The sequence below is a fragment of the Podarcis bocagei genome, assembly GCF_964188305.1.
Source record: "Podarcis bocagei genome assembly, chromosome: 1".
NCBI lineage: Eukaryota > Metazoa > Chordata > Lepidosauria > Squamata > Lacertidae > Podarcis > Podarcis bocagei.
In genome coordinates, this window is record NC_138125.1 from 96,049,974 (window position 1) to 96,066,066 (window position 16,093).

A 16,093-nucleotide genomic window follows, 5' to 3' on the forward strand; every position below is an offset into this window, starting at 1 on the left:
TTATCTCCTCTATCTAATAAAGTGGTTATTATCTAACTTCTGATGTTTGGGAGCTGGCACCGAACCATGGAATATACAAATGCTTTTGTATATAAGATATGAACAAAGACTTCATTTCTCTCTAATTTTGCAATATTTTCACTTTAACTGGAAGAATTTACTTTGCCAACCCTTGCAGGTTATGAATAAGAAGTATGCTGTTATCTGCGGACCTGCAGCCAACTTACAGAAAATATCTTTTTTCAATTAGCAAGAATAAACAAAACATTTGTTCTAGACTAGTATGAAATCCTGACTTGAATGTTTGCACCCAACTAGGCATATTGCAAGTGGCTTCTCCCTTCTTAAGGGGGGCTGCAGGTATCAAGAACATGTGTGCTGATTGCTTTTCCACATCCCTTCCTCTTCCAAGATACGCCATTTGATTGGTGCATTTTTTGGTACAACAGGAAGTCATGTTCATGGCATACCCTGCGCATGAGAAAGCGGGCAGAAAAGGAAAGCAGTGGCAAAACTGAAGCCAATGGCCTACGTAAACCCAAGGATATTCTGGGCAACAAAGTCTCTGTTAAAGTGAGTAAGGCCATCAGAAGCTGTGCGCTGCCTCCTGCTTCTCATCCTCACTCCCCCTGCAACATCCTCTATATGGACAGGGGGTGACATCTGGCTTTTTACTTTGTTTTGTTTTTCCCTTTTTGCTTTTTATTTTTAATTTGTTTTACTTTTCGGTAGTAGTAGACATTTTGGCCGGATTTTGCATGCAAGATACAACACAGCTTTTTTCCCTCCTCACCACTGGCATCCAAAATGTAAGTAAATAGTTTCTCTGTGTGTGTGTGTGTTTGTGTGTAGTATTTAACTTCAGAAGTTTAATGCAACCAGCAAAAGTGTATGTGCAGTTAAAGATGTGCAGTTAAAAAGACCAAGCAGAGTCGAGCAAATTTTCCCTTGGAGGGACCAAAAATCATGCCAGCCAAAACAAGGCAAGACTTGGCTATTAATAGATGAGGAACAATCTGCAGCAAATGATCCATGAGCAGCAAAATGTCTTCATGGGTTGGTAAGCAATGGCAGTGCAGAACAGGCAACCTCTGTCAAAATGACCTGCTAGAAGTTTTGGTGGGGCTGTTTCATCCTTCTAGGGCTGCTTAAACACTGCCTAACACTGCTGTTTTTAAACTAGTTTAGCTGCTGCAGTATTTCCAATACTACAGAGATTGATTTGTATGTTATAGATGTATCATGACTAAGACTGTTCATATTGAAGACTTCCATGATGCTTTCAACAAATTCCTAGAAATTAAATTCCTAGAAATTAGGGATGAGGAAGAAAAACTTCACCTTTCCCCCCACCCAGTTATGTAAGGGCAATGTTTACTTACTGCTCTGGTTCTTTCATGTGGCTTCTGACATCTTCTCCTGGAATTGTGCCTGCTATATAGGAACAACCCAAATAACTTCCAGCTCTTCTAGCTAATCATTCACCCCCCCCCCAAAAAAGGGATTAGGAAAATCCAGTTGTAATAATGAGTCATTTAGTTGGGAACTGTGATGCCTAGGAGGGTGGGGGACACACCACTCTGTGTATTGTCTCTTTTTATTTGTTTTATTTAACAATATTTCTAGACTGCTTAAGCAAAAAAGAAAATTTCTAAGAAGTTTACATAACAGTCATAAATCCCACTCATGCCCACTAGTCCTCAAAGTCATGCTGAGAATCACATCACTGGTTGTCATTTTCTAGCTGAAAAAGAGACAGACTGATTTGGCAAGGAGTATCCAAGGAATTTTTTGTCCATCATGGGATTGAATTCCACTCCCTGAAACCCAGTTTCAGTGCTTTTTCCTCATAATAGGCATACTGGAGACAGTGGAAGACACGCAAGTCTTGCAGTTGGCACAAAATTCCTGCCCTCCATAAACATGAACTGAAGAAATCTCAGTGCAATTTTTTAGTATAAAAGTGCCAGGAATGTTTGTGGAAGTGAAGCAGGAGTTTTGTAAGTGGCCCAACAGAGATGTACCGTATGTACATTCTGCTTGCAGTGACACATTTTTTTGAACATTTCCATGAAGAAGTGGGGCATGGAATTAATTGTGAAATGCCAGCTTTACCTTCTCGCAAACCACTACACCATTGTTTCATGGGGTTGACATAACAGCTTTATGCCAAGCAACCTTCTCATGGACAAAGACTGCAAAATGTTCATGTAGCAAATTCATTGTGAGATTTGCAATGTAGGTTCATGAAACTCTTGGGGATGAAATGCTCAAGGCAACTATGATAAGCTTGCAACCCTTAACGAACATAACAGCATGTGACAAAAAGGCCCACCCCAAACCACCTTGATCTGTGATAATGCAGTCTGATCTGTGACTTCCAGCAGAATTACAAACAGGGTATAACTACTCACACTGCTAGCCTTAGCGATGGCCTGAGTTGTTGCACAGTGAGCATTGTCAATTCACCCTTTGCAGATCCCTAGACCAGTGTCTCCCAACCTTTTTCCAACCTTGGCCCCCAGGCACTAGCTGTGATGTGATCAGTTGTTGTGGATCGCCCTCCTAATATTGTGGGCTCTTCTATCACTAACTTCCAACAACTATTTTGATCAGGCTCTTAAGCCTCAGTCCATCAAAGCACTTGGTCTCTAATGAACTACTGAATTCAGTGGGGCTTAGGCAATCAGAAAGTTGTTTGTGGGTTTTTTCCAAATATGGTGAGGAGTCAGCCACTTTTTTCATGTTCTTATGCTGTTCCAGATCCCTGCTGATGCCATTCAGCCAGCATTTTGGGGGGCTACTAATACACTGCCATTTTTATTTGTAAGGTTTTTCTTAGTTTTCATTCTGGTTGTGTGATTTGTCACATACAGTGTTTGGATAATATGGAAGAGTGCCTAATCCACCCCAGGTCCTTCTTGTTCCCTTTAGAACTTTATCAAATGGACCAAGTCTACATTCTGTGACTCATGCCATAGAAAATCTTCATGCAAATAATTTGGTTTTCATTCAAATTAATGCTGTTTTTGGAATACCAATGACCATACAGAAGTGTTTTTTGTTGAATTGGGGTTTAAATTGAATTAACTGTGGTGGTGGCAATGTAAAATCTGCATGCATTCTAACAACGCTTGCATTTTTGTGTTAATATGCTTGTGTTTGTCAGTGTCTATTCAGCAGTGCTAACTTCAGTGAGCCTGCTTGATGCTTTCATCTGCTTACCCTAGTTGAAGTAAAGGAAGATAGGGCTCATATAACTTGAGCAGATTCGTAGGAGCTGCAGTTCTAACAGGTGCAGCTTTTCCCCACTTCTGCCATGACCAGCTGCACCTGCTAAAATTCTTCTGTATAGCTGCAATATTTATTTAAAACTTTTCATACCATTCTTCACTCATAAAAATTTCAGGGCATTGCACCATCAAGATAGACATAAAATGCAACAATAAAACCAGAGTAGAGAGAGGCTACATTCTTAAAACATGCACAAGATTAAATGTCAGGCTGAGCAATAATATTTCAGCCTGGTGCCATCAATGTAGGCACCAGGCTAAGTCTCTATAACAAGAGTACTCCATAGAGGGCATGTCAGTACCAAAAAAGGTCCTTAATCACACCCAGGTTGCAGTGAGAATGGGTGCTCCTTCAGGTTTGGGGCTCTTAAGCTGTGTAGGGCTTTAAAAGTAAATACCAGCTTATTTAATGTGGTGAATAGATCGCCACACACACACACACATATAGCCATCTGGCCATACTACCCAGAACTCTGGCAGCTATATTCTGCATCTATACCAATTGAAGCTTCCAAGTTGTCTTCAAGGGCACATGAAATGCAAATCAGTAATCAAGCCAAGATGTTTCCAAAGCAGGAATCATCTTGACCAGACTGTTTAAGGTATATGAGCCTGGTTCTCCTTTGCAATCTGAGCAGCATAACAGGAAGAAGAGGGTTGAGCCATATATTGCAATTTAAAATGCCTTGAATAGTTTCTACTTGCAGTCCAGCATGTTTCAATCACATATCGGTCTTTACCAGGAAACTACATTTCTGAAAATATTCCACAGGGGTGCAGGTGTGGAGAAACCCTTATTAATTGGAAACGATTGCATTCTTAAAATTCTTCACTAATATTCTGTATTACATATAATTTGTGATATTGGGTCACATTTCTAATATAATATCTAGAACAATATTTTAGAAACTCAAAGAGAATTTAATATTTCAAAATACATCTTTGCAAGTGACATAAACAGTTATCCCTATGGCCCACCATTCCCAATCTGCTCAGGAGGCTTGGAAACTCCCAAAACAGCCAGATAGAACAATAATTTAGCATTATACTGACTTCCATCCTATGTGTTTAGTGGTAGATCTATTTCTTTAAAATTCTAACTTTAAAATGTTACTTCTCAAAATACATATTATGCAGAACACTTTTTTTCTTTGCATTCTCTTGTGTCTATCTTAAACATACTAGCATCAAAATACTGTAGTATAAAGAGAGCTCTAGCTACAAGCTCTTATGGTAGCATATTTCTCAAACCTGTCTGGACAGTTAATAGTTCTATAGGTGCACGCTATCTGTTGTGTAGATTGAAGACAACACAGAGATTCAAGTTTTCATTTAGTATTTCCTTCATTTAGTCTTTTTTTGACACATATAACATATGATTTTGAGCTATGTTATAAATATTTGTGATTAAACAGCAATATATGGCTTTTTAACATCTCAGATTACTTGTAATACTTCTGAGTAAAGAAATATTATAATGACAAATATTAATATGTAGCTTTAACAGCTTGTGGGATTTTCATGGAATCATTATTTGTCTAAATCTTGGCAAAACTGGTTTGTGGATCTCAACCCAAAACTCTTTGGGCAAGAATGAGAAAGATCCATCAAAACTGCTTTGCAATTTAAATGACAATGGAGAGAAGTCTGGTTTAAGTGCAGCACTTATTTTTGTGTGAATGCAGGACAATAATAGTCACAATAATTATGTACAACTAAATACAACTTAAACACTCTTGCGGCTCCCAGGACAATTTTCTTTTTTCATTTCTGTTTGATATAAAAGCCCTTAACTCAGGGGTAACCAATGGAGTGTCCTTCTGATATTGCTGAACTGCAGCTCCTTGACCATTGGCTGGGGCTAATGGCACTCAACCACATTCTGAGGGTACCATCTGCTTGACTACCCATGATCTGCTCTACTGATCAGTCAGTTTTCTTTCTTTCTTTTTTTAAAGTAATATTTTTCTCTTGGTGCCTGTTTGACATGGTAAAAATTAAACACATCTACCACCTTGTTCTAGCTAAGGTTTGATACTAGTCTTTTGATCACGAATTGCATTATTGCATCCTTCCCTTCCACAATCACTACAGGGCAGGCAGGGTGATCCACTTTTATCTGCTTGCGGATTATCCTACAAAAGAATGGAAAAGTTTGCTGTGGCAGCAGGGTGATCTCCCACATCCACCACTCAGAAGGGTGCCTGCAGTGCCTGTTATGTTGTGTGCATACCGTCAACCGAGTAATTTGATCTATCAGTAGTGATAAGACCAATAAGCAGTTGGGATAGGATGCCTGGACTGAGTCTGGCCACACACACCTCAACTCAATAGGCAATCAGTATTGTAAGGACAGTGTGGGAGGGGGTATCTTTGAGTGCAGCCGTAAATGGGATACCTTATGCTGTGCTCTAATGTTTCTTTGGATTTGGGCCAAGGAGCACAAAAAAACAGAAACAAAGAAAATGCTGTTTGGATTTTTAAGGTGGGTGCTTAAATTTAAAATTATGTACTTGCACACCTCAGATTGCATTTATGTTTAAGCTGACTGAAGTATATGGATCATGTACATTTTTAAAGGATTGACACTTGATAGGCTGAATGGTCAAACACCTGAAAATCTTTTTTAAAAACACAACAAATCCAAGGAGATTGAACTCTTCTGGCTCCACCTGACGTTTTATTTCAAACTGAGTTCATTGGGAGGATATAGATTTCAGCACTAGAACAGAATGTTAATTGGTGAATGCTCTCCATGTATAGTATTGTTGTGGATGTTTTAAGGGCCTTGCAAAATGGCGGGTGGGAGTGGGCTGGTATAGCAGAGGTAGCTCCTCATACTGCTGCTTCCATTAAAACCTTTGATTCCCCCCCCCCTGAATGATTTCAAGATTACTACACCTTTTTTCTTCTTTTCCTGCTTGCCACTTAGTGCCTCTTTGTTTGGAAAGCATGTTAGTTGCACAGTGCACATTGCTACCTTGTGCTCACCTGCTTCTGCTGATCTTGTGCCTCTTAATCTCTCTCCCCATTGTAATTTTGTTCTCTTTCCTCCATGCTGCCAAAAAGGAGACAAACAGTTCAGAGGAGTCAGAATGTGATGACCTTGATCCCAACACTAGCATGGAGGTAGACAATAACCCTTTTGCACCTTCCCCTTCCCCCCCCACCTTGCACCTTTTTCTGTCCCACCCCCCTGAGAAATTCTGCATGTGTAGTGGAATGCACTTGGGGCTGACTGATAGGCAGAATGCCATCTCAGATAGCAGATCTAGGGCGGTGTTAAAGGGCAACAAACTATCACTGATCTAATTTGTTAAAAACCTTTTAACTGCCCTTTATATTCTGCACATGAGGTGTCAGATTGGCTTGGGCTAATCCTTACTATACTGTAAATGTGTATCTTGTATGCACCAGTGTGTTTTGGACTGCCTACAATTCTGGTTTTCCATTCCCTGGAGAAGAGTGTACCAAAAACACACACACCTACCATTGGCAATCACTTGAATATGCCCTTAATCATTACCGATGAGAAATGGTCCTGTTTTGACCGATATTAGCAACTGTCCATGGTCAGCTGCTGTCCATTGGTACTACTGAAGTGCATTTACCAGTAAGATCTGGGCAGTTTCAGATTCCATTTAGTACAAGCTGGGGAACCTGTGGTCCTCCCACTGTTAGACCCCCAACTCCCATCAGCTCCAGCCAGCATGGCTAATGGTCAGGGATGATGGAAGCTGTAGTCTGACAAGAGTTGAAGAACCATTGGTGCCCCATCCCTGGTTGCAGTGAAACTTGCCTTGCAGACTTCAGCTGTAAGGCAAACTTGATACAACAAATAAAAAATTGTCCAGTAGCACCTTAGAGACCAACTAATACAACAAGGCAGTGAATTCCTACCTCCCAACTTCCTTCTTTTATTTGCTTTTGGCTAAACAGTGCTATGTTGATACCACTGTACTTGCTGTGCCTTTGTAATTATAGTTTATTTTAAAAGACTTTTAATAGAATATCCATTGTTGGCCTCACTGCTTTGTTTACATGAATGCAAAACCTAGGGACAAAGGAAGAGGAAGCCCAGAAGAAAATGAGATACAGTACAGCAATATTTTTGTATGGAAGGAGTCAGGGGAAAGGTCCCGTATTCTAAAAGGCCAGCAACACTGGGCCTTACACAGGCTCATTTCATGTGCTTCCCCCATATATTATGTTATTGTCATGAAAAAGGAGCATATCCCTCTCTCCTCGTGACAGTTATGAAACATTTGTCCCTCTGCGAAGGCGGCCTTCTGCCATCTGCCTTGCCCTAGCAACAGTACTCTGTCAACTTGCAAAATGTTACAGTGCTGTTTTGAACTCACAAACAAGTTGGCTACTTATACATCAACAGAAGAAGACACAGATGTATGTGCTAATTATGTATGTGCTAATTTCTATGTATCTATAGAAATTTAATAATAAAGAGAGACAATTACTGTGATTTAAATAGAAATATGATGCATCTCAACATAGTGTGGAAGACTTTGGCCAGGTGATCTATATGCCTTCTCAGTTTCCGGTCCAGATACTCACTGTTGATGGACAACTTCATGGCCCCTGATATCCCCACTTGGGGCTCTTTATCTTTAAACTGGACTTCAAATAGAGGACTGTCCTCTGTAAAGTAGGACACGTTGCCACCCAGCTCCTGAAATAGACTTGCAGTATCCCAGTGCTTCAGTTTGTTCTGTAACACTCCATTCATCTGGTTGACCATGTTGTGTCCAGTAACCCTGCCTAATACTTAGTGTCCAGCCATCTTCCAAGCAGCTGGCTTGGACCACGCACAGTTCCACAGTCTCCCTGCTTTGACTGATTAGTAAAAGTCTTCATCCATCTATCTTCGTTTGTTCTTCCTCACTTCCTTCTCTTGAAAGGTGTATATATAGCAAAGGCAGGGGAGTGCACACACTTGCCTCTGTCTGTCTGCTAGTCATTAGACTCCAAAGCAGAATATTGAGGCTCTTCAGTCTTTGGGTAGGTTAAGAACAAAATGGCTACTATATACCTCTTCCCTTCTCTAAGCTTGTCCTTAATAGGTGCCCTCTGCTTTTCTCAACACAACCAACCAGCTAGATTTCATGGTAAAAAAAATAATGCAGCTGCTCTTGGCTCTGAATGGTTCTGTCAAGAGCAGGTAAGGCGGGACATTTGACAGGAAACTAGCTTAGAGGTCTCTGTAGGCTGATTTTTCTCCAAGTAAGAGTGGTAATGTTTTTCAGAAGTGTAACATAAAGTTTAGTTTGACCATCACATTGGGCCTACACATGCAGTAGGATAACGTGGCAGTGTGTGTATCAGGCCCTTACTGGTGTGGATGGGAGGATATCATTTCCAAATACTTCCCCAGGTTAAAACACAAACCATCCCTGGGAATAAAATGTTAACGCATCTAAGAAAGAAAATCCAGCCTAGCTCTTTTCTTAACTGCCTTCTGTTTCTATTTTGCAAAATCTCTGGACAAATGGAATGTGTGTATTAAATGCACCTTTATAGCACTGCTGACAGTTACAGCTCCCCCCCCCCCAATTTTTTTTCCCTGGGAACTGTAGTTTACCCACCACAGTGCTACACTACCCAGCACCCTTAACAAACTACAGACCCCAAGATTCTTTGTGAGCAGTTGTGTGTTTTAAATGTACAGCCAGACTGTACTGTGCGACAATCAGAAAGGTCCCTTCAGCCTGCATTGTTTATGCCTGGGTGGAGAATCTATGCCCTTCGGGAAGTTGTTGCACTCTGACTCCCAACAGCCCCAGCCAGCATGGCAGGTCATCAGGGATGATGGGAATTTGGAAGTCCAGCAACATTTAGATAGCCACGTGTTTCCCATTCTTGATTTGTCTTCTGGTTTTTCACAAAAGACAATAATGTTACAACAAAGGTAGCTTATAATTATTTCAGTTTGTTTCACAAGCCCATTTGGAAGTGCAATTCAGATTGGAAAGATGTATGCCAGTAGGATAGCCCCCCCCCCCGCCCCCACCCACCCACCCAAAAAAATTCTCCAAACTTTTAATGGCTAGATGACAGGTAATACAGTAACTGCTATATTCTCCATGAGAACTCAGACTGGCAAAAGGCAAAAAAAGAAGAGATGGATTCTGAAAAGGCTTATTAATGTGCAACTGAGCCACGTCCAAATGGACTAGGCAATTTGCCATGGCTACTTGCCCTGAAGGTGTGTCGCTAAAACCTTAAATAATGTGGATCCCTTTTTTGCCAGTCCTGCTTTCTGCATATTTAGGGTGCAGCTGAACTTTACAATTGTTGCAAAAAAATGTGAATGTTAGGGGAAAGTAGTAAACATTTAAAATTCATAATTTTAAAACTGAAACTTTGAGAGGTTTCGGTAAACTATGATTCTTGCTGGTGAATTTTAAGACTCAAAATGCCAGCTCTATTTCCTGCAGCACTTATAATGTGTAGTACTGCCTATAAACAAAAAAAACCTCCCATCTCAGCCTTATGTGAAATAGTGATATTCTTTGTTTTAAATATCCATTTGTGTTTGAGTGGTTGCAAAGCAGTTCATCGTTAATCCACAAATCTTGGCGCAAAGCTGCTCTCTGCTGCTGAAGCAAAGTATTGCTTACAGAGGCTGCTTTTTCTCCAAGAAAGAGTGGTAATGTTTTTCAGAAGTGTAACATAAGGTGTAGTTTGACCATCACATTGGGCCTAAATGTATATAGTAGGAATGCTCTATAGTAGGAACTGAATGAATTTTGGAATATTTGCTAAAAATAACTAAATTTGCTTCAGTGTGTGAACACGCAAATTCTAATTTTATTATGTCCCAACATTACTATTTGCAGATATTATTAGATTAAAATGATTTTTTAAAAAGCTAAAACATTTGATTTGAAAAATTAATAATCCTGTCTCAGATTTCACTTCTCAAGACTAACAACAGTTTTCTAAAGTCATCCCACAAAACTAAGGTTCAAATTTCAGTTGAAACCCTTTGTAACTGAAAGCTTCGAATTTTAATGTTGTGCACATTTAGAGCTTCGTCTGTGGTTTTAGTGTGCCAGTGCTTGTCAGTGATGATTCCCCGCCCCCAATTTCCAGCCACACTCTGCTTCTGACTACAGTATTCCATGTACCGTATTTTTCGCTCTATAACACGCACCCGACCATAACACGCACGTAGTTTTTAGAGGAGGAAAATCCGTAGGCATGCCACCCGTAGGCATTCCCTCCATAACACGCACAGACATTTCCCCTTACTTTTTAGGAGGAAAAAAGTGAGTGTTATGGTGCAAAAAATACGGTATGTCCAGGAAATTCCAGACGTATGGCAACCCTAGTTGTGTCTACATCAGAATGATGTGCTGCAGAAGGCCTCACTGTGCAGTTTGTTACCAGAAAGCAGGGACAGTGACCCACCAACAGATGGGCCTGAGGGCAAAGTGGTATGGGTCAAAGAGTTCTACTCACTGCCAGCCTTTGACAAATTACCCTTGAGAGACGAAAGAACCACACTGGCTCTTCAGATCACCAGATACTGGAGGCATAGAACAACGGGTGGCCCTTGTCTTAATACCCTGATTCTTATCTAGATGTTCAAAAGTTGGCTGCTTTTGAGAGCGGTATACTGAACTGTATGGTTCTTTGACCCCAGCACAGCAATCTTTATGCATCTCAGGACTGTCCAGAACTAGCTATGACATGAACTTTGTGGTTTCCTCCCAGTCATGTTGATTGCTGAAGAATGGGCCTAGGAAACAGTGGTTGTTGCACTTTATGACAAGGACATAGGACCTTGGGGATTAGGAACACTGACTCACATTTGGTCCCAAAAAACCTTTCCATGCTGTGCACTGCAGCACCTTGCACTTCTAGACTCTGGAAGTCATGAGTGCTGGAATAGCACACCCAGGATCCTGAATCAGAACCTTTCAGACATGCTTCTAGTTCCTCAGCAACCTAGTTCCTCAAATCTCTAATACTTTGCTGAGAATAAGCCCTCTTCTCATTGTCCCGTTAAAAAAGACTTTTCTATTTCTTTTATGTATGTGTTCTTCTTCCAGATCATCAACCCAAACTTCATCCAGGAAGGTGAGTAAGGACAGAAATGTGGCAGGTTGTTCCCATGATCTAGCAAACCAAACATTGGGTTTAATCATCTTTGCCCAAACAAGTCCTGTGAAATCTTATCTGAGTAATTAGTCAGGAAAGAATGATGCCACTCACAGTCCCAAGGAATCTATTGCATGGTGAACCAGCCAGTTTGAACCCACATTCAAATTTTGTCTGGTAAATATGTGTGTGAGAGGGAGAGACATTCAGTATTCAATCATACTTCAATGTTATGTTACTTGGATTAATATTTGGTTTCATATTGCATCTGTTCACAAAAAACATATTTAATTAATTTATTTGAATGCAGTTTACTTGCTTTCCTTTGGTTTATTCAAATTTAAATAGATTTTGGTGTATTTTTAATACGATAAACATGATTTTAGTTATTCATCCATCTCTGTATTCTGGAGACTCCTGTTTTGGTTCTGAAAGGCATGATATTGGTAACCCTTGTTCTAGAACTTCCCTCAGAATTCTTTGCAATGTTCTGGAATTTCATGGGAGACCATGGGATGTAGGGTTTCCTCATGGAGACTTTCCAGGTGTGAATTTGTGTGAGAGAGTGCTGAGATTTTCAGGTTCCCTAGTTTCACCTGATAACAGATGCTGCTTTTATTGCTTGATGCTTGGTTTTACAGGAGGTGTTGGGCAAGGTCTTTATAACAGCCCTTTATAAATAATCCTCAATACAACAGAGGCATCACTGAGGCACATTTTGTATTTTCAACATTCTGTGGTTAGTTTTATGTTTTCAGTGAACATTATGTCTCTATACGTGTGGCCTTTGCTGCAGTTGCTCCAGAGTTTCTCGTGCCCTTAGTGGACATCACCTGCTTGCTTGGTGACACGGTAATGTTGCAGTGCAAAGTCTGTGGGCGACCAAAGCCAACCATAACCTGGAAAGGACCAGATCAGAACATCCTGGACAACGACAACAGCACAGCTGCATATGCAGTTTCCTCCTGGTACGTTCATATTTTGCAGAGGGTGTTGGGATGGCACAAATGTAGCAGTTGCACTCCTAGAAAATGTGGTGCATTAAAAGTGTTTGAATCCAGCTAATGACCCTATATGCCCAACTATGTTAGGAGAGCCAGTTTAGGACACTGAAATTTGAAATAAATAAATAAATGTAGGCATCTGGTTGGCGAATGTGGGAACAGGCTGCTGAACTAAATGGGTATTTGATCTGATGAAGCAAGACTCTTCTTATCATTCCCCTCAAAGGGGGAATTGGACAAATTAATGGAGGATAAGGCTGTCGAGGTACTAGCTACTAGCTCTGCCTCCATGGTTGCTGTGGGCCACAGAAGGGGAGAGTGTTATTGTGCTAGGCTCCTGATTGCCAGTTTCACACAGCCATCTAGTTGGCTGCTATGAGACTAGGATGCTGAGCTAGGTGGGCCACTGGCCTGATCCAGTCCAGATCAAAACATGGCTTCAGAAGAGGAAGGAGGTTAATAATAATTAATAATTTTATTATTTATACCCCACCCATCTAGCTGGGTTTCCCCAGCACCACCCTCATCACTTTCAAGGGAGCTGGAGCCATACCTTCTCTAAGGGAGGTTTTAATCAACTCCATGATCACAAGAGAGAAAGAGAAAGAACACATGTTGTAAGCCACACCTCTGAAAGAACCTTGTCCACATCCTCAGGAAACAATGAGGGAAATTCATCAGAGCAACTGAATGCTTCTGATGATAAGAAATCAAGGACACTTTAGATATAGGCGCTGTAGTCAAAGGCATGCATGTGATGTGAGTAGGTACTTTTATCCATGAAATACATCACAGGGTACAACCACAGAATTGTTCCGTACTGTTTCCATGTGGCATCTTAAAGTATGTGGCCGCAAGCATTTTTTAGAAGTGAAGCAAGGGGAATAGTTCTTGGGTAGCCCTCTCGGCAGGTCAAAAGGAAATATTGATGTTCTCTGTGGAACATGCCTATTGCCTTTATAATGGGTTTTTCTGGCACTGCAGCAACCTTTTACTGTTTATGCTGACTCCAGGAGAGGCAGGCAGTGCACGTTTTAGCGATAGTATTAGAAGAAGCAGAGGACCACAATAACAGCCTATGCTGATTTTATTATTATTATTTTAAAAACCACTTTCTACCTGGTGCTGAACTGTGCCATTCTTATGGGCCTCTAAATCATTAATCATTAGCATAGAGAGCATAGAGAGCCATTACTACTTTCTTCCTCCTCTCCTTGTAAGTCACCTGCATCCACAAAACTGCATGATACGAAGGGCTCTACTTGTCTGCTATCCACTGAGACTTGTTTTCTGTGTCAGTTGAAATGGATTGGCAGCAGCTTGCCCCTGGAAACTGAGCCAGTGTAAAATCCTTAGCAGAGTAACAGATTAAAACACTGACATCTGCACCTCTCCAGTGATTCAGGTGAAATCACTCTGAAGATCTGTAATGTGATGCCTCAAGACAGCGGTATTTATACTTGTGTGGCAACAAATGAGCTTGGAACAGCGTCCACTTCGGCTACAATAAAAGTACAAGGTAATGGATTTCTTGCTGGATTTTTATATGTTTGCTCAGCCAGAGCTTCCATTGGTTTAAATCATGGTGCAATCAGCTTTTGAAATGTTTGGTTTAATGGTACATGGGCCTGTATACCACTTCAAAATGCAGGTGAGGAATCCACACATGTCAAAACTATCCCAGCCTGTGGAAAGCTGACATGCTAGGTTTTTGCAGACCAGGTTGGTTGTGTATGTGTGTGATATTCAAATGGGTAATTCCTCATTTGCATTTGAAATACTACATGTACTTTGTGTACTACTTTCTACATGGGAAATATTAAGTACATGGGAAATAACCAGTTCTCCCCTCCACGTGCCCCCATCACTACAAATTTATCTCTTCCCCTTCTTCGTCTCTCTAACACATACACACACACATACAGTTAAAGTGATATAATCCAAGAGGGTGAACACCATACTTCCCTCTACCACCCTAAGCATGTATATCAGCTCTCATGTGTACTATTATTTGCAAGAAGAGCTTCGACAACAAAGTAAATTGCCCACAATTTTGGTATATAGCATGGCCCATTGTCACCAGTGGGTGCTGGCTGGTGATACTTGGATTAGGTTAATTGCAGGTTTTATGGGAGCAAAGACTTAGGAATTAGGGCTACAATTTTGGGAGGAGTGGAGTTAGCACTCCTGCCCCAACTATTTCCCCACCTCTCCAATCCGCCATTTATCCAGCAGAGTAAAGCATACAAGTACAGGATCGGATTGTAGATCTCTGGCAGTCTCTAATAGTTGTGTCCTAATACATGTCCATCAGTTCTGCTGTACCCATGATTACGCTAGGAAACTTTCTCTCTGTGTGTTTTAATAAACCCTCTTTCGCGTGCTTTGCAATGCAACTCTCCTGATTTTGCTCCCCTGCCTACACCCCAGGTGTCCCTGCAGCCCCAAATCGCCCTATTGCTCAGGAAAGAAGCAGCACCTCAGTGATTCTTCGCTGGCTGCCTCCATCCAGTACAGGGAACTGCACCATTTCAGGTTACACAGTGGAGTACAGAGAAGAAGGTATATGCTTAAACTCATAGTACACCTTTGGTCTGCAACTGATTGTAATAGGATGATCCAGCTTGTTGTGTGGAGCTTCTAGGCTGAGCTAATAGGCTTCAGTGCCTTTTAATTTGGGGTGTTGCCTATGCTGCCTCTTTCTGCTAGGGTTGCCTGGTGCAACTGGGAGGTTGTGAGCAAGTTAGCAGCAGTGGCTTCGCCATTACCTTTCCCTCCCATCTGCAAGTGGGACAAGTCGTGTCCCATGGCAGGCAGGAGAATACAGGTGAGCAGAACTGGCTCGAGATTTTGGGAGCCCTTATGTAAGAAGCCCTAGTGACCTCTTTCCTCCTCCCTGCTTCTACCCACTTGCATACTCTCTCTTTCTCTGCCAGCAAGTGAGCAGGCAGTGGCAATTGCTGCTCCTTCCCTTCACTCCCATGGCTTCTTTGCACTGCCTGCTGTGGGCCAGTGGGAGAGAGCAGGCCAGTGGGTGGCAATGGCAAGAGAAGCAACAGCAGGGCCAGGTTCTTCTGCTGGTCAGCTGTGGACCTCCAGCTTAACCATGGGCCTCAGAGGATGCAAGTGGAGCAAGGGAGCACCAGTTTTACATGCGGTTGCCATCCTATTTAAGTGAAAGGTCATGTTCTTTTTAAAAATGTTATCTTAATCTCTCTCTGCATAACCCGTAGGCTCACAGGTCTGGCAGCAGTCTGTTGCCTCCACCTTGGACACCTACCTCGTTATTGAAGATCTCACACCTGGATGCCAATATCAGTTCCGAGTCAGCGCCAGCAACCCCTGGGGAATCAGTTTGCCCAGCGAAGCCTCTGAGTTTGTGAAACTTCCAGAATACGGTGAGAACTTGGTCAAAAAGGGAAGGATACTAATTTTCAGAGGGAATAATATTAGAGCTGGTCGGTCAGAGTGCTGCTTCCAAAGCTAAAGTTTGTGTGATTTTCAAGCTTCTTGTTGGCATTTTATAGTCAACTATAGATATCTGAGGGCAACATATATATGATTGTGTCTTTTCTGATCAGCACACATGTATTTAGATCAGCTCTTTTGTTTTGTTTTCAAGGCGTAATCTTTAGGATCCGGGTGCACACTCGGTGGCATGCTGTCTGCTTGCTT

General features: G+C 41.5%; 1 protein-coding gene across 17 annotated transcripts in view; it reads left to right on the forward strand.

Annotated features, from left to right (window-relative positions):
• The window catches only part of KALRN (kalirin RhoGEF kinase), a 501,553-nt gene that overhangs the window by 478,048 nt on the left and 7,412 nt on the right, over window positions 1-16,093 (forward strand). For 16 of the 17 annotated variants that reach the window (XM_081188031.1, XM_081188017.1, XM_081188032.1 and 13 more), the window contains 7 exons: window positions 450-573; window positions 6,363-6,422; window positions 11,366-11,393; window positions 12,211-12,382; window positions 13,816-13,937; window positions 14,849-14,980; window positions 15,652-15,816. In XM_081188031.1, coding sequence (XP_081044157.1) covers window positions 450-573; window positions 6,363-6,422; window positions 11,366-11,393; window positions 12,211-12,382; window positions 13,816-13,937; window positions 14,849-14,980; window positions 15,652-15,816 — 803 coding nt within the window. Of the gene's footprint in view, window positions 1-178; window positions 201-449; window positions 574-6,362; window positions 6,423-11,365; window positions 11,394-12,210; window positions 12,383-13,815; window positions 13,938-14,848; window positions 14,981-15,651; window positions 15,817-16,093 lie in introns of those variants that run through there. The other variant, XM_081188020.1, reaches the window with a different exon arrangement.